Source organism: Mustela erminea, chromosome 13 (genome assembly GCF_009829155.1).
Source record: "Mustela erminea isolate mMusErm1 chromosome 13, mMusErm1.Pri, whole genome shotgun sequence".
In the NCBI taxonomy this organism is placed as follows: Eukaryota; Metazoa; Chordata; class Mammalia; order Carnivora; family Mustelidae; genus Mustela; species Mustela erminea.
In genome coordinates, this window is record NC_045626.1 from 47153983 (window position 1) to 47172803 (window position 18821).

Sequence of the window (18821 nt, forward strand, 5' to 3'; positions counted from 1 at the left end):
ATCACAAAGTCATAAGCAGACTTTGGAAAGACTGAGGTCTTGATTTGAAACTTGAAAAATATTTCTGCCTTGTTCATCCTAAAGAGGGTCAAGGTCACCAAGATCATTGTAGTCTATAGTCAAGCTAAAAATTCATCTTCAGTTCTTTCTATGTGACCACAGCATGTAGAGTTGATACACTCAGGCCTTTTTTAATCACCAGCTAAGATGGCTGTTTAGTCTGTTTTTCTATCAACAAAATGCTTTGAAGTGTACTTTTCCTAACTCAACTCATCCCCCTTATGAAACAGTGCTTTCATGGAGTGGCACCGGTCTGAGTGTCTACCCAGGGCTGAGTCTGGCCTGTCATCACTCATCTCCAACTTGTCCTCTCAGTGTGCTAATAAGGATTTCTTTGGAGCCTGAGAGAAAGGTCACTTATAAAGTGTCTTCTCTAGCCTTGGTTTGCACTTGTATGCAGAGATGCTGGGGCCCGGATAGTGCTGGTCCTCGCAGGTTGCAAGCTTGGAGGGGCAAACCCAGTGGTGGCCAATGGGAAAAAGTGGAGCAAATGGATTTTTGCAGTGTCCTGAGGGCTTGGGGGTGGGAGCATACAGCAACAGGGAGGCCCCAATTCTTGCATGCCCTCTGCACATGATAGGCACTCTGAAAACTTATATTATTATCTCCATAAGCTACCCCATGGTTTGAGCAGAGCTCCAGTGAGGCCTGGAAGGCTAAAGACGTAGTGATGAGTGGCTGCAAACTAGAACAAGACTCACATGTAGGGCCTGGGCACTAGTGCCAGGACAACTGTAAAACCCAGCTAGGGAGCCACATCCATGTCACTGGGTGGAGAATGGCTTGTGAGTTATGGGGATATAGATAACTTAAGGAAATGAAACACAGTCCATTTTGCTTATTGACTGCATGACCTTGAGCAAGTCACTTACATTTCCTGAATTTCAGGGGTTCTTTGGGTTTCCTTTATTATTTTAATTCTAGTACAGGTAACGTTCAGTGTTGTATTAGTTTCAGGCATGTAACAGAGTGATTCAACAGTTCTATATATTGCTCAGTACTCAACACAGTAAATTCACTCTTAATCCCTTCACGTATAACACTCATCTCCCCCTCACCCCCTCTGGTAAGCATTGGTGTGTTCTTTATAATTAACAATCTGTTTCTTAGCTTGTATGTCTTTTTTTAATCCCTTGTTCATTTGTTTTGTTTCTTAAATTCCATATATGAGTGAATCATATGGTATTTGTCTTTCTCTGACTGATTTATTGCACTTAGCATTATACCTGCTAGGTCTATCCATGTTGTTGCAAATGGCAGGGTTTCTTTCTTTTTTATGGCTCAGTAATATACGGGTGTGTGTGTGTGAATTCTTGCCCCGAGAATTCTTTTTCTCCACATCCTTACCAACACCTGTTGTTTCTTGTGTTGTTGATTTTAGCCATTCCGACAGGTGTGAGGTGTTATCTCATTGTGGTTTTGATTTGTATTTCCTTGATGACGAATGATCTTGAACATCTTTCCATGCATCTGTTGGCCATCTATGGTCCTTCTTTGGAGAAATGTGTGTACACACACACACACACACACACACACACACACACACACCCCACATCTTCCTTATCCATTCCTGTATCGATGGACATTTGAACTGCTTCCATATCTTGGCTATTATAAGTAATGCTGCAATAAACAGAGGTGCCTATATCTTTTCAAGTTAGTGTTTTCATGTTCTTTGGGTAAATATCCAGTAGTGGAATTACTGAATCATGTAGTAATTCTGTTTTTAATTTTTTAAGGAAATTCCTTACTGTTTTCCTCCTTGGCTGTACCAGTTTGCATTCCCACCACTGAACAGTATGAGAGTTCTTTTTTATTTTTTTACAGATTTTATTTATTATTTATTTGACAGACAGAGATCACAAGAAGGCAGAGTCAGGCAGAGAGAGAGGGGAAGCAGGCTCACTGGTGAGCAGAGAGCCCGATGTGGGGCTCAATCCCAGGACCCTGAGATCATGACCTGAGCCGAAGGCAAGGTTTAACCCACTGAGTCACCCAGGCGCCCCGAGAATTCTTTTTCTCCACATCCTTACCAACACCTGTTGTTTCTTGTGTTGTTGATTTTAGCCATTCTGACAGGTGTGAGGTGTTATCTCATTGTGGTTTTGATTTGTATTTCCTTGATGACGAATGATCTTGAACATCTTTCCATGCATCTGTTGGCCATCTATAGTCCTTCTTTGGAGAAATGTCTGTTCATGTCTTTTGCCCACTTTTAAACTGAATTACTTGGTTTTTTGAGTGTTGTGTTGCATCAGTTCTTTATATATTTTGGATATTAACCCTTTATTAGATATGTTATTGGGAATATCTTCTCCCACCTAGTAGGTTGTCTTTTAGTTTTGTTGATTATTTCCTTTGCTGTATATAAGCTTTTTATTTTTATGTAGTCCAGGATTTTGTTTTTTCATCTATTGAATGAGGATAACTATGGTGCCTTTGCTGTTATGATTTCTATTTCATCCAAGCCTCACTGGAATAGAAACCCATCAGAAGTCAGGGTTGCGCCCTTTCTCTCATGAGCCATGTAGTCTGTGTCATCTCAGAGTCCCCTCTTGCCTCTCTTTCTGTCTTCCTACTCCCTTTTTTCCTAGCATCCTCTGCCTACTCATCTTGCATATAGTCCCTAAGTTTATAGGTCAGACTACCCAACTCTTGGGATAGCAATGTCATGGTTGCCACTGGGCTCTACTGACTGGACCACAGTGGACTGGCTGGCCTGCCCACCCTTGGTATGAGCACCTGTGGATGGGGGAAATAGGCTCAGGGCAAGACAGACATCTCATATCAACTTTTACAGACCTATTTTCCAGCCCGGAGACACCAAGCAGGGACCCCTATGTGTGGCTTGAATCTATAGATGGAGGTAGCCTAAGCGTGAAGACTAGAAGAAGCAGAAGCAAAAAGCTAGTGCTGCGAAATATATTCATTCCCATGGACAAAATAATTTTAATTCATTTGCTAAATAATCTTTAGGACCCTAACTAAAATGAACTAATATTTAGTTTCTAAAACAAATGATGTCATATGCGTCATCTCATGCTATGATCTATCTATAAAACTGTTATAAAAGGATACTTGAAAATATCATCTCAGATGGAGGGAGGGGATAACCCAATCAGAAGGAACTGTGCAAGTCACCTGTGTAACCATCTATCAGACACATGAATCCTCTTTTAACAATCCTGCTGAGTGGTAATCAGCCACTGTTGAACCCCTCCAGGCGCAGGGACTCATTACTGCTATTGAGTCTGTAACCAGCCCTCACCACCACCTCTGTCTTACACTGAGCCAGAATCTCAAGTAACTTTTACCCATCAGCCCTCTTTATGCCACTTGGTATGCAAAATTGGTCTAAATCCTTTTCTGCTTGGTTTGCACACAAATAGTAAATGACAGCTCTCATAACCCTGTGAATCTCATGTTCTTCAAGCTGAGTGTCCTATTTCCTTTTCTTTTTTTTTTTTTTTTAAAGATTTTATTTATTTATTTGACAGAGAGAGAGATCACAAGTAGGCAGAGAGGCAGGCAGAGAGAGAGAGGAGGAAGCAGGCTCTGTGCTGAGCAGAGAGCCCGATATGGGACTCGATCCCAGGGTCCCGAGATCATGACCTGAGCCGAAGGCAGCGGCTTAACCCACTGAGCCACCCAGGCGCCCCTATTTCCTTTTCTTAAAAAGGCACCAGAGACGTCCTGACTTCCTGTGATTTAGTTCACTGTGATTTATTTGATTCAACTTATTTTAAAACTCTCTATTTACAAAAATATAAATTTTTAAATGTTTTTCCTGCTCCAATTCTCTCAAAACTCAACAAAAAGGAGCCAAGTTGACTTAATTTCTGTCATTTCATTGTGAAGTCATCTTTAAAGCGAAGACTCTGACCATGAGAATAGTAGGAAAAAATAAGAGAAAACAGGAACTGAGGTGTACAGAAAGAAGTGAAAACCTTTCTCCACAAACTAGATAATCAACTAATAAATGCTTTGATTTGACAGTAATGCTCCAACTCACATTCAATTTCCCAGGTTTAACCACAAATCTCATTTTACCATTCTCACCTGTTCAGTTATCTCACAGGAAAACTGAGAGAATCAAAGAATGTGGAGTGTTTTATAAACACAAGTACAAATTAAGGGGATTATTGTTTTTCATGTGCTTTTTCAGGCGCTTCATTGTTTTCATGATCAATATGCAGATTCTGCGTATTTTCTAAGCATGCGCTAGCCGGTCCTGTGCTCAGCACCTTCCTGCATGTTTCCATGAGTATCTCTGGGAGGCTACATTTTTGCAGACGAGAACAGAGGCTCAGGGTGATTTGCCTAAGGTCTCATAACCCGGAAGTGGTGGCTTCTTTTTCCACCTACCGTGACTATTGCAATTTAAGTGATAGAAGTTCAGTGTTGGCGTGACTGTTATGAATTGATGCTATTAATATTTTTTCCCAATATACCACCTCTCAACATCTTTCCACATGTTAGTATCAATTAAGATCATTTTACTAACTGGCAAGCCCTTGGAAGGCACATTGAACAAGTCGCCAGTGGGCTCTTTGCGGCTGGCTGCCTTTCCTTGCATGCCCTCTGGTGGAGATAGTGACGAAGAACAGGTGAGCCCAGAGCAGGCGAGGAGGGACAAGAGTTTCCAGCGCTCTGCCTCCCTCTCCTGCCCCCTTCCATTCCAGCGCACACCGCTTGGACCACAGTCCGCTGGATTTCCTTCTCTGCTTGAACCAACCACACCTGTCCAAGTCTCTGTGACTGTAAATACTCTTCCTTCTACATGGGATGTTCTCCCCACTTACCCCGACCTAGCAAAATCCTAGTCTTCCTTTAAGGCCCAGCCCAGATATCACCCCAACTGACCCCCGTAACCTCTACACAGTAAGCAGGTGCCTCTCCTGACTCATCTTGGGCACTTTTGTCCATACTTTACTATAGCACTGTAATCATCTTAAAATTTCCATGTCCCATCTCCACTAGACTAAGTTCCTTTGAGACCTGAGACCAGAGACCATGTCTTCTTTAGTATTCTGCCAGAGACTTAGAAGATACTTAATAATTGCTGGTTGGTTGAGTGAATGAAGGAATGAATGATTCTAAAGTAGGAGAATCAAATTAACTAATGAATGTAGACATTCTTTGTAAAACGAAAGTACAAAGTAAGGTATTATTTCTATTGCTAATAATGATCTTCAGATTCAAGAATATTCCTACAGAGACCTTGTAAAAGCTTGAAGCGGCTCTAGGTGTTCATCTTTTTTCCGCCCTGTTTCACTCAGCACCTCTTTCCCACCTCTCCCAAGACACAGTAGCAGTGTCTTCCTACCACCCCTCAGCACTCCTGGATCCTTCTAGGTTCCTAATTTGACATCACCCACCACCCCACTCAGACCTCTTTGTCCTCCATCCCTTTGCCTGGACAGCAATGGGCAAGAATCCTATGCCTGCTGTGGCTAGTAGAATGGGGCTGAAATTATATACTGCAGCAGAAAATGAAGCTTTATGTTCTCTAACTGAATCATCTGGCTCTTCAGCCCCATTCCCACTGTTGAGTAATTCAGTCTTATCTGACCAAAACAGTCCCCTGGGACCGTATTGTCTTCATTACGTCAGAGCCTATGTTTAGTGAGTTCTAGTCCCTCCGCCCTCCTCCTTGCCCTTCCCTCCAAACTGGCCTAAGTCCTCAGAGGTCAGGCTATCATCCCCACGTTAAGGTGGGGTGGGGACACTCATGTCTGGTCCTTGTGCCATTCCAGCCTTTCCTGTCTGTGAGTATCCTGTCTGGTACCTTGTTGGCCTGTCATCCTGAAATCACTATCTTCTATGGCTTTATCTTCCCTGACCACTGTTTACCCAGCACTTCCACTTTCGCATAGGCAGACAGGAACTCCTGGGTGTGCAGATGCCTCATTGATGGGAATCAGGGATCCTGGCAGATGTTTTGGGCCCATTGGCCCAGACTCCCTCATCCATTTCTGTTTGCTCTCTCAGGCACCAGCCAGGAGCAGAGATTCTCTGAGAGGCCTGCAGTTTCCCTGGGTTTCATCCCGAGAACAGGAGAAAATCCTTTTCCATCTGGAATTCACCATATTTTATCTGGGTGCTTACCTAACCGAGATTCAAGCCAGGAGGAAAACACGGACACTCCCATCTGACCTCCATCTCCCCCACTCCCCCACAGAAAACCCTCCTATCAAATCCTTTTCCCTCCCTTGGATGGTTCACCTTTTCTTCTCTGGAGCAATACCTCTCCACATCATCACCCAGTGCTCACATAAACAGGCTCTCTGGGGGCACAATACTCCGGAAATATTACTAAAAATGTCACCCTGCTCTAACTTGCTAGTATGCATTTCCTCCCAGAAGAAATCATATCACATCCTGCATGAAACTGAAGTCCCTAAAAATGGCCGTCTGTGGGGGATTCTAGACACTAGAATAGAGGAGTGGGAGAAATGTCTTTAGTTCTCTGGCCCTCTCACATCACCTCCAAGAAAACTGCTTTCTCCTGTGGAAACGAGGGCCCCCACTAAGCAGGGTGGGTTGTGTGAACCCACCAGCAAAGCAAACAAACAGAGAATCCGGGGAAAATAAACTGCTGGCCTCTCCTTCCTGGGTTTACTCACCCTCCTATGGGCTAAAAGATTCTGCCATAAAATGGCTGTATTATAAGCCCAAACCCCGATGTTGGCAATCACGCATTCCGGGTGTTCCAGGCACTGCCAGGTGCCTGTCTGTGTAAATGGGTTAACATCTCCGTCCTCATGTGTCGGGGATGGGGGTGCTGTTTGTGGGCACTGCCTTGCTGCTCGGCGGCTGCTGGGTGGTAGCAAGCGTCTCGCCTCCCCGGCAGGACGGGACCGCACCACTGTGGATCGCGTCGCAGATGGGCCACAGCGAGGTGGTGAGGGTGATGCTGTTGCGCGGAGCAGACCGGGATGCCGCCCGCAACGTGAGTCTGAGTCACAGCTGCAGCACGAGGGACCTGGGGGTACGGGGATGGGTAGTGTATGCCCCAAAGCTCCAAAACTCAGCCTGGCTTAGACGTGAGGAGAAAACGCACCTTTATTTGGTCTGTAACTCCCCCGGGTTTTCTCCCAACCTCCACCGGCTCTTCAGCAGGAAAACAAAGTAAATGTCCAAGTCAGCTGAAACTTAGCAAATGCTGCCCACTCTCCCCAAGGATAAGATGTTTAATCATCGGAGATCCTCCTCCACCTGAGCTGACTCCTGGATGAACCCGGGAGAAATGCTGGAGGTAGGAGCCCTGGCCTGGGGCTGCCCTTGGGGGTGTCCCTAGCTGCAGCGCGTCGGGCTGCGCTGCGCCTCCTGTTGGCCCTGGACCGCAGTGCAGGTGAGGGCGCAGCGTCTTTGTTTTGGGGTTCAGTAGTGTTCCTGGGGCTCCACCTCACAGGGCTTCCCCAACTGCGGACACCTACACCACATCCCTCATTGGCCTCCACCTAGCAATGCTAATGTCACCTAAGTCTGCCTCGATGGGCCCCACACCAGGCCCTTTATGTAGCCCATAGGAACTAAGGGCAGCTTGGGGAGACCCTGCTGCCTGACCACACTATGCCATTTGCCTTTTGGGTTTGGTTTGGTTTGGTTTTTACAGTGTCTGGCCTTTTCACCCTTACTATTACCCTTGCTTATGTGATGCAACTCCCTTCTCCATGTCTGAGCCCGGAAGGGGTAAAGACACATTTCTGCTTACTTCACTGTCCTCTCTCCCGCTTTATCACTTCTTCACACATCTCTAAAACCAGAAAAGAAAAACCCTCTAATCACATTTTCTTTCTTCCTGATTCTAGCTAAATTAAACCTTTAGAGCAGACTGGGATAGTTCCTTGACTGCAGAATTCTGTGAACTGAATCCTCCAAATACAGCAATTGATATGTAAAAGCGGGGTGTGGGGGGAGGAATTTGGAAAATCTCTTCTCAAGCCAAAAAGTGATGACAGAAGCTGAATATAAATTTTTGCATTTTTGCATTTCTTTTTAACAGATTTCAGTCTATCCCCTTCCTACTCACCACCTACCCATCCCCAACTACCACAGACAGATACCTAGGCCCAGTGGAGCAAAGTTGTATATTAGGCAAAGCAAAAAAAAAAAAAAAGCACATTCAAAATTTTAAAACAGTAAATACAGTTCAGTAATTATTTAAGTCATTAAAATAGTTTAAAATTAATTTCCACTAAGCCATGAACTACAGACAATGCCTCTTTGGCCCATCCATGTCCTAAAATACATTCTTTTTTCTTTTTTTTTTTTTTTAAAGATTTTATTTATTCATTTGGCAGAGAGAGATCACAGTAGGCAGAGAGGCAGGCAGAGAGAGAGAAAGGGAAGCAGGGACCCTGCTGAGCAGAGAGCCCGATGCGGGACTCGATCCCAGGACCCTGAGATCATGACCCAAGCCAAAGGCAGCGGCTTAACCCACTGAGCCACCCAGGCACCCCCTAAAATACATTCTTGATGTCCCCCTCTCTCCAGTGTTACCCGGTGTTCTAAGGGACTGGAAGAGTCTGAATCCCCAAATGGCAGGGTTCTAAGAGAAGAAGTCACATATTTTGTCCAGCATTCGTTCATGCAGAACTGATTATGCTCTAAAATGCTCCCAGATTAAGAGACATGGCCTTTCCCCTTTCACCTGTTCTGACAAGTGTATTCCCGGTTCTCAACTAACATTTAGTTTTTAGCCAACACACACATATGTTAAGTCAACTTTTCTGTTCCACTCTGTTAAGGATGGTACAACAGCATTGCTCAAAGCAGCCAACAAAGGATATAATGATGTTATAGAAGAGCTGCTGAAATTCTCACCCACCCTTGGCATTTTGAAGGTAAGACTTAGAAATTTTACCAATCTATAAAAGAGAGGTTGGAAATTAAGAAGCCCATACCTGAGGCCTGCAGGAGAAGCTGAGATAATTCACATGGTTAGTTGCATTCTTGAAAGAACTTACCTACAGTTTCTTAATGTTGGAGATTCATGGGCACTGGTTAAAATGGCAGGGTGATAAGAAGAGTGAACCAGAGGCTGTTGATACTTAGTTTTCCAGGGGAAAAAATACAGTGGTAATTAAATCACTATCTTCATATATATATATAAAGATAGATCTATATCTATATCTATATCTTTATCTATATCTATCTATCTATATATATATATATCATAGGCCTAAAATCTTCCACAACTCATGAAATGCATAATTTGTGTCCTATGAAACTTGGGGGACAGGTGCTCATGTTTCTTCCCTTCATTATCTGGAGCAAAGAACCACATTGTTATCTTAGATGAAAGAAAATAAGACTCACATCTTTGGACACCCTAAAGGGTGTGTCAGAACTGGGTCTGCCAGGAGGCAGAGCGCCAAAATCCTTTTTTAAATTTATCTGTTTGAGACTAAGATATTTTTAAATTACAGTATAAACCAGGGTTTGGCAAATTTTTTCATAAAGGGCCAGGGAGGAAATATTTTAGGCTTCATGGGCCATAGGGGCTCTGCTGGAACTGTTCGACTCTGCTCTAGTAGCTTGAAAGCAGCCATGGGGGCAAGGGATGGCTGCGTTCCATGCACACTTTTTGAATGGATTGTATTTCTGGAATTTCATATTTTTGTGTAGTACTCTTCTTTTGTTTCTTTTTTTTTTTTTTTTTTTAAATCTCAGCTTGCCAGGACATAGAAAAACAAGTGGCAGGCTCAATTTGGCCCACCAGCTGCAGTTTGAGGACCCCTAGTTTACATTACTGTTTTCCTCAATTGAGGACAAGAAACCTGTTCTAAACTTGGAACACCGGCTAGCACTTAGCCCTCGCTTTATTGACACATAAAATAGTCAACCTGTCCTTGAATGATCCCAGAGGCTTTGGGACACTCTGTATCTAATCCTTTATGTATTTAGGCTCTATCGTCTCTGATCAGCTGATACAGGCCTCCTGTCAGAATGCTGGCCCCTCTCTCGGTCCCAGTGACCAACTTCTAATCTTCCATGAGCTCGGAAGCAGGAAAGCTACATTCATTAACATTGTTTGTAAAGTAAGAATAAATGGTCTGTGAAAGGGAGCTCTACAAATGAAAGAAATGAGCTTCAGAAATGGACTTTGTAATACCTAGTGGTGTTTCAAAGAGCTCTTTTTTGGCTTGGTATTATATTCTTAGCCATGTTGCAAATAGATGAAGTTGACAAGTTGGTGAAGATTTAGATGAGTGAAGTATCATCAGACAAGTGAGTTGTCATACATGTTATAAAAATAAACATGCTGCTTTAGAAAGGAAAATGCTACTTTGCTGGAATTTTTCTATAGGCATTATATTTTATTCTTTTATAAATTAAGAAAATAGTTTTATTATTATTATTATTATAAATAGCTTGTAGACATATCCATCTTTTAAAACAGATGTCATGTGACTGCCCATCATTCTTATGTCAGGCTTGTTATATTCTCTTCCTCTCCCCTCCCAGAATCTGGCTATGTGCTGCACACCGATGCTTCCTTGGTTTAGTAGATATTTGCAGTATATTTAATAAAATTTCAGCAATCCAACCAATGGGCCCTTTTCATGCTCAAGAATGCTCTACCTCGGGGCTTCAGGGTTTCCTCACTGCACGTGCTGACAGCCTGTGAGCCCACAGTGGTGCTCCCTCCCACCTCAGTGCATGGAGAACAGGTAGCTGGGCTGACAGGTCAGCCCCTTGGTTGACCAGCCATTTCTCCAGGCTCGCTGGAAGTGCAAAAACTGTGTATGTTGCCCTTGAAGAAAAAATAAAATAATGTGGCATTATCACTTTTGCTGCAGCAAGTTCTAATATGTTTAAAACTGACGGACTGATCGCGAAGTCACGTGTACCCTGGGCCAGATTTCTTGTTTCACTTGCCAAAGGATGTTGGCAGTGTTTGCCTGGATCATCTGCTGGGGACTTGAGGACACTCTATTAGATGCTGACGTGCCCTCAAGTGGGGGACTGTGAGGAAGAGCAAAGCTCCGACCCTAGTCTCCTCACTTAGGCTGGGCTATGATGAAAGCCAGGCTCGGTGCTGATGGCCGTGAGCCCACTCCTGACACACACTGTCGTTTTCTCCTAGAATGGGACGTCAGCCCTCCACGCGGCAGTGCTCAGTGGGAATATTAAAACAGTCGCGCTGCTCCTGGAAGCAGGGGCGGACCCAGCCCTGAGAAACAAGGTACTGGCCTTTCCCTCCTTATCTTTTAACTCCCCTGGGCACCTGTGCAGAGATAAGGCGGTTTCTACCTAAGCCACAATAACCCATCCCGTGCCCCCTGGGCAGATTTGTGTCACTTGCAAAGGGCCGTTGGCAATACTTACACAGGCCCATTCACGGTGGGCTGCGGACCTGAGGATATGATTAGATGCTGATGGGCCTTCGAAAGGGACTGTGAAGGAGAGCAAAGCTCTCACAGGTGTCTCATCACTCAGGCCGCCCCCCCCCCCATCCCTTCTCTTCGTACCTGGGCATCGTGAGGGCATGTGAGGCTGTTGGTAGCTAGGAACGAGCAGTGTATCTAGACCCAGAGAATTAGGCTGAAAATCCCGTATCTAGCAGGGGCGGTTGTGGGCTAACAGTGGTGCAGCCCTCCCAGGACAGGGGGCGGGGAGTACAGTTATGGGGTTGTGTCATCAAAGAAGTGTCCTAAGAACGCCCCCATTCTGGTAGTTTATTGCTATCCTGCATACATCCAACGTGCATATCTTGACACCTTCTTGGGGGAAATGCTATTCTACTGTTAATGGGACTTGGCACTGCTGTTCCAAACCAACCCATAGCTTTCATAGGCCAACATCCTTAGTTTACAATTAAGTCAAACATGGAGGTGGGAAGATGCTCAATGCCTATTGTTTCCTATTCGACATCTGTGTGCACAGTCAAATGTAGAACCTGGGAGAGGAGAGCAGCGTAGGGCAGGTCTTGAGAGAACATGGAACTATGAACTTTTAAAGGAGGAAGTAGGAGCAGAGCTTATCCATCAAGGGAGGTATGAAAAGCAGTTTTCACTTTATACTTCTATACTATTAGAGCTTTTATTAGTATCTAGTCCTGTGTTAATTTCTTTAATAATAAAAGCAAACACGCAGAACCTTTTTCATGACATTTTGGAAAGGAACCATTAAGAGGTGCAATTAGACAACATGCCAAGAGTCTCTTTTATTTTCATTTTACTTAGCATGTGGCATTATTATTTCCTCGTTCTTGCCATTAGAGTGCTTGAAGATGAATACTTCTGCTTATCTCTTCCTGAGATTCTCCCAATTCGTTTTCCATTAGCTGGCCTGGCTGTGTGATAAGGCAGCTGAAATCAGACTTGTACACTTATCTTTAGACCCTGGACCCAGACTTCCTAAAGAGATTGATCTTTCTCACTAAGCCATCCAGTAGCTTATGGAAACTGAAACAATGTGCAGTTCTTTGTTTGTCTCCTGGGACTTCAGCAATCATGGTTATGGGGAATTTCCAGTGACCAAAATGCTGGACTTTGGATTGTCCCTAAAGCTACTCTTGAAGATATAGGGAAGCTGCTCATGCTGGAGTTTCATACACCAGCAGCCCTCAGAGAGCTGGGAGTTGTTGCCAGGGAGTTCTACCCGCGTCCCATCCATCCACCAGCCACCCCAAAGAAGCCAGCCTCTTAGAGATAGCTCTAGAAGCAAGGGTGTTGGGATTCGGGCAGCCACCCGGGACTCTTGAAGGGGGTATTCTTTGCCTTCCTTCATTCAACACACACTGAGGACCCACTAGATACCACGCGCGGTGCCGTGTACTGGGGAGACTACAGTGGATAGAGTTCCCATCGTCTCTGCCTTCAAAGAGCTCAGAGTTTACTGAAGAATAAAGACAAACAAATTGCAGTACAGTGACAAGCGCTGTGAGTAGGGAAGTAATAAATGCTACTAGAAGCTTCCCAGAGGAAATGACTTCTAAGCTGATACAGAAGCAATCTTCTGCTGCAGGGGTGGAGTTCTCTGGGACTGCGACATGGAGGCCTCAGGACAGGGTAACCGACGGGCCTGATAGCTACTCCCCACACCGCAGCTGTCCCCATGGGTGCAGGCCCTGTGTTCCCGATACTCCCAACTGAAGATTCAGAACACAGCTTGTCCCGTCAGGATGGCCGAGCCATCTAAGAACACAGCTTGTCCCAAGAGCGGTTGGGAAGGAGAGTGTTTTGATGCTGTGGTATCGTGAACATGGGCCTGGGGTCCTGCCCCATAATGAATAAGATGGCCTTTGGGGGTTAGCCTGGGGCACCAGCCATCGTAATAGTCCACACAACCTCAGCAACCTGAGAATTCAGTGAGGACCAACCTGGAGAGAGGAGGCATGAGACCAGGTTTCTAGAACTATATGGAGGACACCAGAACAGCAATGTGATTGATCAAAAGTTGACTACATGGTTTGAGGATATAGGGTTTTTTTCAGTGATAAAGGTTACACATGGGAACTATAACTCAGGAAGCTTATTGATAAAGTACAGCCTCTTAGATCTCCTCCTCTTCCTGACCATAGAGGATCCTCTGGCTGCCTGGCAGCCTGCTCACCAAACTTCAGTAACCCACGTGGAACAGCTTTGTCATTCCTGAGTGTGCTCCGAGACTAGAAGGCGCTGACATCTGTCTACTGGGAGCATTTCCGTGCAGGGCCAGGCATTAGGCCTGCAGGAACTAATAGTAGAATTCCAAGGCCTGAGGGGCCTCTGGTCTACAGCAACACAGCATAGTCATCTCCTGCACAATTCAGTACAGCATCAGCATCAAGGGTCCTTTGTGGTGGGTTGGGGGGCAGTCACAGGACACGCTGTGCGGCAGACCATTTGTTGCAAACATAATTCCCAGCGACTCTGTGCATAACTCCCGACAAATGAAGTTTCAGCTATCATGTGCGGGCCAAAGAGCAGGACCCAACCAAGAAGGAAGGGACTTCAGGAGTTTCACCTAGGATCAGGGTCCCAGGTAAAGCAGGGGGTTCCAGGTGTGACTCTGGGAGGAAAAAGTATGTGAGACAAGTAACATCTACATCCAAGCCCTCTCCTGTATTCTGGGTGCCTTTCTACCCTTTAACTGCCTCCCTTGAAATCCTGAGAACATCCCGTGATTCATCTATAACAACAGTTCTCAGTATGGTCTGTGGACCCCTGAGGGCCTGTAAGACCCTTTCATGAGGTCTAAGAAGTCAAAACAATACACTTAGTAATACAAAGATGTCATCTGCCCTTTTCACTGTGCTGACATTTGCTCTAATGGTGTAGAAGCACAGTGAAAATTTGCTTCTAACGGTGCTTCTAACATTTGCTCTAACTTCTAGAGCAAATGTTGCTTCTAACATTTGCTCTAACGGTGACTGAAACTAGTGGCCCCTGACACCTGCCAGCAGGGGTATAAACTGTACCAGCAAATTATTTTACACAACCTTGTGAGTTACTTTACAGATTTTGTAAATTATTTCACACACATACCAGTTTTACTTAAGAACATCTTTGATGAAGCCGTGAACAATTCCAATTTTATTCAATCTGGACCCTTGTTACACATCTTTTTAATATTCTATGTAAGGCAATGGGAAGGATGCATCTGGCCTTCCTGGTCTCTACTCAGGTGCATGGTTATCTCAGGGACATCATTAGAATAGCAAAATGAGCCAAGTGCCTTTTCACAGAGCGCCATTTTTACTTCGAAGAACCACTGGTATCCACCATGTGAGCCTGATGGCTTCTTAAACTCACAGGCTTTTCTGATGAATCGGCGCTAATATTAATGAAGGTAATATTTGGAGATTTTATGACCCCATGTGTCCACATCTAGAAGATCTGCATAACTCATTGAACTAATATTTTCCAATTGGCTGGTGTGTGATGTTACAAATCATACATGGGGGAAAACACCAGCTGTAGATAGATAGATGTATGGCTTTCTCATGTAAAAAGTTCATTGGTATGGTTTCAGATTCCACACTGCAGTTTCCTTTAAGAAACTGTCCTTTGTTTAGTACGAGCGTAGCATCAAAGAACAATATCTCCAATGATTTGAAAAGGCTGTTAAAATCTTTCCTTCCTTTTCCAACTACCTATGTGTGCAAAGCTGAATTTTCTTTATATGCTTTAACCGAAACAACGTATCACGATAGCTTAGATACAGAAGCAGATAAGAAAATCCAAATGTCTCCCAGTAAGCTACACATTCAACAGATAGGCAGATCTATTAAACAATGCTACTCTTATCCCTAGCTTTTTTGTTTTTGAACATGTGGTTGTTTTTCATGTCATTTATAGTACCATGTAGTGCATTTATGATTTTTAATGAATTAAGGGGTTTTTTAATGTTCTTCCTTTCATTTCTAAGAAGTTAAAGGCAAAAGCTTATTGGGATCCTCATTAATTTTTAAGAGTGTAAAAAGGTCCTGAGACCAAAAAGTTTGAGAACCACTGCCCCCATTCATTTATTTCATGGGATAAGGATTCACTCATGAAATAAATGTGTAAGGAATGTGTCTCAATAGCATGATGAGAAGAAAGGCCATTCAGTGAATCCCTAGTGTCAGGAAGGACGTGGTGGCCACAGAAGCTGTTCTTGACCAGGTATTTCTTATTCTCTAAATGTTTCTTAACACTGTTTTTTCAATAGATACCTGTCCTTAGTCTCAAGTCCCTAGTGGACACACTGCCCCATACTAATTAAATATAAAATATCAAATTTAACATTACCAGTGTTTATTGAGCACATACTAGATGCATCAGGGATTGGGCTAGAAATGAGGATATGATGACTAATCATACATGGATGCTGGCCTCCAGGAGATCAATGTACTAGAGATATGGCTTAGAAAAAAAATAACTCTAATGATGAAATAAGAAAATAATAGATGATATTTATATGACTAAAGGAGACCTTTAAGGCCTTAAAATAAGAGTGAGTCCAGTAAGGTTTTTTGCCAGCAGAGGAGTAAGTGGAGTCAGAGACCCTGCTTTGGAGACCCTAAAACCATCCCAACTGTGGGAATTCACTAATGTCTATCTTATCTTCTTCTAGGCCAATGAACTTCCAGCAGAACTAACCAAAAATGAACGTATACTGCGTCTCCTCCGAAGTAAAGAAGGACATAGGAAGAGCTAACTTAGTTCCATATTCAACTGAAAGATAGAAACCCTAATCACATTGTCCAAAAAGAAATTGCTTTTCAAATAGTGTTGGAAATTCCTTGAAGCAAGGAAATGCCCAGAATATCCACCCTGGGTCCCTGATCAAGGGGAGCTGGGCTCTGTGCCCCGAGTCAAGAACAGAAAGGCTCAGGGGCCCCTTACCCTCACATGAACTAATCACGCTGGCCTTTAACCCCACCGCTGTGGGGCCTGGCAGACTCGTGGAGTCCACAGAAACTCATTTTAAACCACACTAAGTTGGGTCTCTCGGTTAAACTCTTAGAGTTAAACCATGGAAGAGGTTTAAACAAGATGACAAAAGCCTTTAAAAGACTGAAAGTCTGATCTTCAGTGAATCAAAGCACTTCTGCTTTTGCATTAATTGTAAGTGTGCTAAAAGATATAGCTCAAATGTAAGAGTGCTAAAAGATATAGTTCCCTTGTATTTTACACATAGATGTATGTTATTCCAGTGTAAAATGTTTTCTTCTACCCAAAGATCGTAACCATGTTGATTTGGAAGCAATGATGTATAAATTCACATTAAAGAGCCACTTCTGACATTCCATGATGTGATTTTCCAAGATGGACTATTGAACTATAAAAAAGACAGATTGTTTATTTGCGAGGTGATCCTCATCTCATTCCTAACACGTAAAGAAAAAAAAAAATCATATTTACCTAGAATCAATATTGTAGTTATGGTAAGATATACGTGGCAAATTTGGAAACAGGAAGTTTAGGCTTTGTCTTTTTGAACTTTTATTTTGGTTCTTTTGTTGGGAGTCTGCTTCCCATGCCATAACTTGGTAGACTTAATAAGCTGTGCAGTCCTGTTGCTTGACACAATGACTTTGAGGTCCTTGGATGAAATGTCATATGCTAGTACAATATGTTACTATTCTATTGCAGGAGTATAAGCAATAAAAGACTGTCATTAGTATTTAATAATGTTCATCTATGCATGTTCTTGAGCTGATTGATTTCAAAAAAGAAACCCAAGTTTTACTGAATTATTCCTTGAAGGGGAGTCAAAATTTATGTTCAATGTATTTTATAACCAATGGTGTCTAAATGCCTCAGTCAGTGCCTAATTGCACACACACACAAATTAGACCATCTTTCTATAATCTACCATAATAAACGCTGATGATATTTCTATTATTTAAATACTTCTTTAGTTTTCTTTTCACATTCTGTTCTGATTTCCAGCCAATGTTCTGTGCAAAGACATGTTAAGATGGAAGGAAATGCAGTCCTCCAATTTTTTTTTAACCAGCTTGCAGTGGTGCTCACTAAAAGCGTTGTCTTTAAGTCAGTCAATGATGGAATATAATTCTTGAAATTAGAGGATATTCCCTTAAAGTGTGTTATGATCAATAAAATAATCAAAACAAATTAGCTTACTTTAATTAATGTCACAAGCAAAGGCAGTAATGGGCCACAGAACCCCCATACATGTCTAAGCCTAACTATGCAACAAGTCCACAATCTAATTTCGGAATAAAAAAATTAGAAAGTTCTGTCTGTATTGCTAAAATACCTGGATAGAAACATTTTAGTAGCTAAAAAGCAGTGCCAGTTTCCTCACTGACTTCCTTTTACTTAGCAAAATAATACAAATACACTTTCCCCCATGGGAATTTCATAAAACTATGTTCATTTTGAAGGGGAAGAGAGTGTGGCCTTAAATGCTTTCTATTTTTCCCCCTTTGTTAGCCCTCAGGCCAAAACTGGTTGCTCATCACTGATATAAATCAAAACAGTATTATGGACACTGATAACAAAGTTCCAAAAGACAAAATGGGTTGAAATCACAGACTCAATGTTTTCACTAAGATGTGTTGTCCTTGACATTTGTTTTAAGTGAGAAATGTTCTTGATCAATTTTAGGGCCATAAAAATGAATCTAGTAGCTTCAGCAACACTTAATGGAGGTTTTCCTACAATAGGTAAGAGGTCTCTAGCTTAGAAGGATCACATTTGGTCTGGATGAGATTATGACATTAGCCATAGCAGGGAAGATGATTATAATAACTGCTCACCAGGGACTGAACAAAAAGTCTGTTATTTGAAGTAAAATTACATTTATTTGTCACACAGGTAGATGGTTCTTAATTATTATGATTCTTATTTTATGTTAATCTAATTCACAATTCAAAGAGCTCTGCATCTTCAGACAGAACTAGCAGTTCCTATGCAAATCATTTGTTAACTGAATTGTAAAAGTTTTCCTTACATCCATTTGTTGATGACATATTCCATGTTATAATTCAAAATAAAGTTAATGTACTACCCAACTTACCTTTGTTGCTTGTTCCTGTTTGTTTTTAATCAGAAGTTAGTTATTTCTATGTGATTTTTAATAGCATGGAATTTCAAAGTGAGTAATTCAGCTTTGTCAATAAATACATTGATATTTGGAAGCCTGAGTAGATCTTTAAGCTATATGATTTCATTGTTTTAACTGTGGAGAACTTTTATGATGATCCCACAAGGTCAGACAAAAAGTCTTGGGAGAGTCATGAAAGACTCTGAAAACAGAAACTTTGACTTGTACACTGTGATGATTCGATATCTGAAAGCATTGTGGAAGGATTC

The 18821-nt window shown here is 42.8% G+C and overlaps 1 protein-coding gene across 5 annotated transcripts in view; it reads left to right on the plus strand.

Moving 5' to 3' along the window:
- The window catches only part of ANKRD29 (ankyrin repeat domain 29), a 57389-nt gene extending 38865 nt beyond the window's left edge, over positions 1-18524 (plus strand). For 4 of the 5 annotated variants that reach the window (XM_032310321.1, XM_032310318.1, XM_032310319.1 and 1 more), the window contains 4 exons: positions 6914-7012; positions 8814-8909; positions 11156-11254; positions 16111-18524. In XM_032310321.1, the coding sequence (XP_032166212.1) occupies positions 6914-7012; positions 8814-8909; positions 11156-11254; positions 16111-16194 (378 nt within the window). In that variant the 3' untranslated portion in view covers positions 16195-18524. The remainder of the gene's footprint in view (positions 1-6913; positions 7013-8813; positions 8910-11155; positions 11255-16110) is intronic. The other variant, XM_032310320.1, reaches the window with a different exon arrangement.
- Positions 18525-18821: the final 297 nt, after the last annotated feature.